At 52.3% G+C, this 2,162-nt stretch overlaps 1 protein-coding gene across 2 annotated transcripts in view; it reads right to left on the bottom strand.

Annotated features, from left to right (window-relative positions):
• LOC118451756 (KAT8 regulatory NSL complex subunit 1-like) overlaps window positions 1-1,890 on the bottom strand; it is a 13,649-nt gene extending 11,759 nt beyond the window's left edge. Inside the window, exons 1-2 of one of the 2 annotated variants that reach the window (XM_035889306.1) lie at window positions 1,721-1,890; window positions 440-604 (exon numbers count right to left, since the gene is read on the bottom strand). In XM_035889306.1, the coding sequence (XP_035745199.1) occupies window positions 440-604; window positions 1,721-1,787 (232 nt within the window). In that variant the 5' untranslated portion in view covers window positions 1,788-1,890. The remainder of the gene's footprint in view (window positions 1-439; window positions 605-1,720) is intronic. The other variant, XM_035889307.1, reaches the window with a different exon arrangement.
• Window positions 1,891-2,162: the final 272 nt, after the last annotated feature.

Raw genomic sequence — 2,162 nt, 5'->3', positions numbered from 1 at the left:
CTCCCCCCTCCTCTCAGGCAGTTGTAGGCAGCCATGAGGGCTCCCCTCAGCCTCCTCTGCTCCAGGCTGAACCCCCCCAGCTCCCCCAGCCGCTCCCCAGCAGCCTGGGGCTCCAGACCCCTCCCCAGCTTCGTGGCTCTCCTCTGGACACGCTCCAGCAAGGCAACGTCTTTCTTGTAGCGAGGGGCCCAACACCGAACACAGTTCAGAGGGGCCCAACACCGAACACTCCTCCAGGGGAGTCAGAATGTCTGTTGCCTGCGCAGTGCTGCACTCAGTCACCGAGACATTACTACAGCATGGAGTTCAAATTTGCTTCTGCTGGAAGAAAGGGAGTGACTTTCTCCACTCTACCTTGACTGGTTGCCCTCAGGTACTGGTTAAAAGCCCACATTTCATTTTTTAACTTCATCTCGAGCTCCCGCTTTGCTTAACTTACAGGAGGCGAGCAGGAGCGAGGAGCGTAGCGGTAGGAATGCACCGTTAGCTGGATCTTGTTTCTTTCCAAAACGGGACATCTTCAGAGTCCTGAGCTCGCGGCTCAGCAGTCTGTGCAATCCACCCTCTCTTAATAAGGTTTCAAAGAGCAAGTGGAGAGGGTTGCCTGAATGCAGAAAATCAGTTATTTTGGTAAGCACAAATCTTCCTCTTTTCGTATTCGCCATTGTATTCCTGGCTCAGCACCCCAGTAACAGAATGACGTGGCACAGCTAGCTCAAGCAAGCGTGGTTGATCGCGAGCGCTTTCGCCCCACGCGTGCCGTGACAGAGCGAAGGGGTTGAGAACATCCCCGGAAGGGCAGGCTCTGCCCTGGCCCCCTGCAGCTGCAATCCGACAGCCAGAGCCCGATCCCTTGCCCTGGAGCTTCCTCCCCCCAATGCCACGACAGCCTGAATCGTATCCAGCTCCATGTTACTTGGCACTTGTTTGCATCATTATTTAACGAGCAGAGGTGAGCTTACAGGTTTTGTTTAAAATGATAAAAATATTTTTGGATATATGTTCTCACAGTTGCACAGTAGAACAAGTATTTTCCTCGCTTTTCCTTAACCTACTCCGTAATTCAGCGCCCGCTCTTGCTCCTGCATGGCTGACGGCACCAGCAGCGCTGCAGCCGCTATCACCCTGCAGGTACTGGAAGAGTTATGAAGTGTCATGAGCTATGCTCCGTAGAATCTTAAAGCAGCCACAGAGCACATCTAGAAGGCCACAGGTGTTTAAATAACGAGCGCTTCGACTCAGTCATTTCACCCTCAGAACTGGTGCTAGAGGTCTGCCAAACCACCGCCACGCAGCCTACCAAAACCGGCGTTAGATTTTGAGTCTTTCAAGTAGCTCTCCAGGGCAGGGGCGTAGCAGGAACTTAGAGCCGTTCTGCAGGCCTCCAGAATTAAGAGTGTTCCTGGCAGAAGGCAGAGAGCTGATCCTAAAGAAGCGGCCTAAGCTGAGGTTAAACGAGAGATGGCAACTGCCTCAGACACAGGTCAAGGCACGACGTGGTTTCCTAGGCTCAGAAACCCCCCTGGACTGCATCCTCAGACTGAGGAAGTGCGCCTGGTTATTATGCAGAACATCACTGGGCATTTTTCATTATCCTCTAGAAATGTGCTAACGACTCCGTTAGCGTATTTTGAACCTCCTTGGGTGTAAGGAGGAAGAGCAAAAGAGGGCAGTGGCACAGGAAGGGATCCCCTTTCACTTTAGCACGTGATGTACTCACCATGAGACAGAGAGAGGATGGGGTGGAAGCCAGAGTCCAGGAGGGCTACGCGCTCTTCTAGGGACATGGTATCGGGGTCAATTGTCTGGACAGAGGCTTTGCAGCTACACAGGATGCAAGCGTTGGGCCATTCACAGCCACACTTCACGGTGAGAGGCTTCAGCGGCTGGCAGAAGAAAAGGAGATCCAACAGTTAATAAGGGAAACGTGTTTTGGATTTCAGTAAAACTGAAGTTTAGAGCCAGCACCTCCGGCCTGCTGTCTGCACACTAGTTAGTACCTTGTCTCCATTCTCCAAAAAGCAAAGCCAGGCAAGTTTTGAAAAACGGGTGGGGGGAACCCTAAAAACCAAGCCCATAACCAAGCAGCAGCTTTCCAGGGTGAAAAAAATAAAGCCAAGAGCCAGGACCAGTGTTACAAGAGTGTGCAAGAGTTCTAGCGC

This window comes from Egretta garzetta, unplaced genomic scaffold (genome assembly GCF_000687185.1).
Source record: "Egretta garzetta isolate BGI_Z169 unplaced genomic scaffold, ASM68718v1 scaffold432, whole genome shotgun sequence".
Classification (NCBI taxonomy): Eukaryota; Metazoa; Chordata; class Aves; order Pelecaniformes; family Ardeidae; genus Egretta; species Egretta garzetta.
The sequence above is the reverse complement of the archived record's forward strand: the minus strand, read 5'-3'. Positions and strand labels throughout refer to the sequence as shown.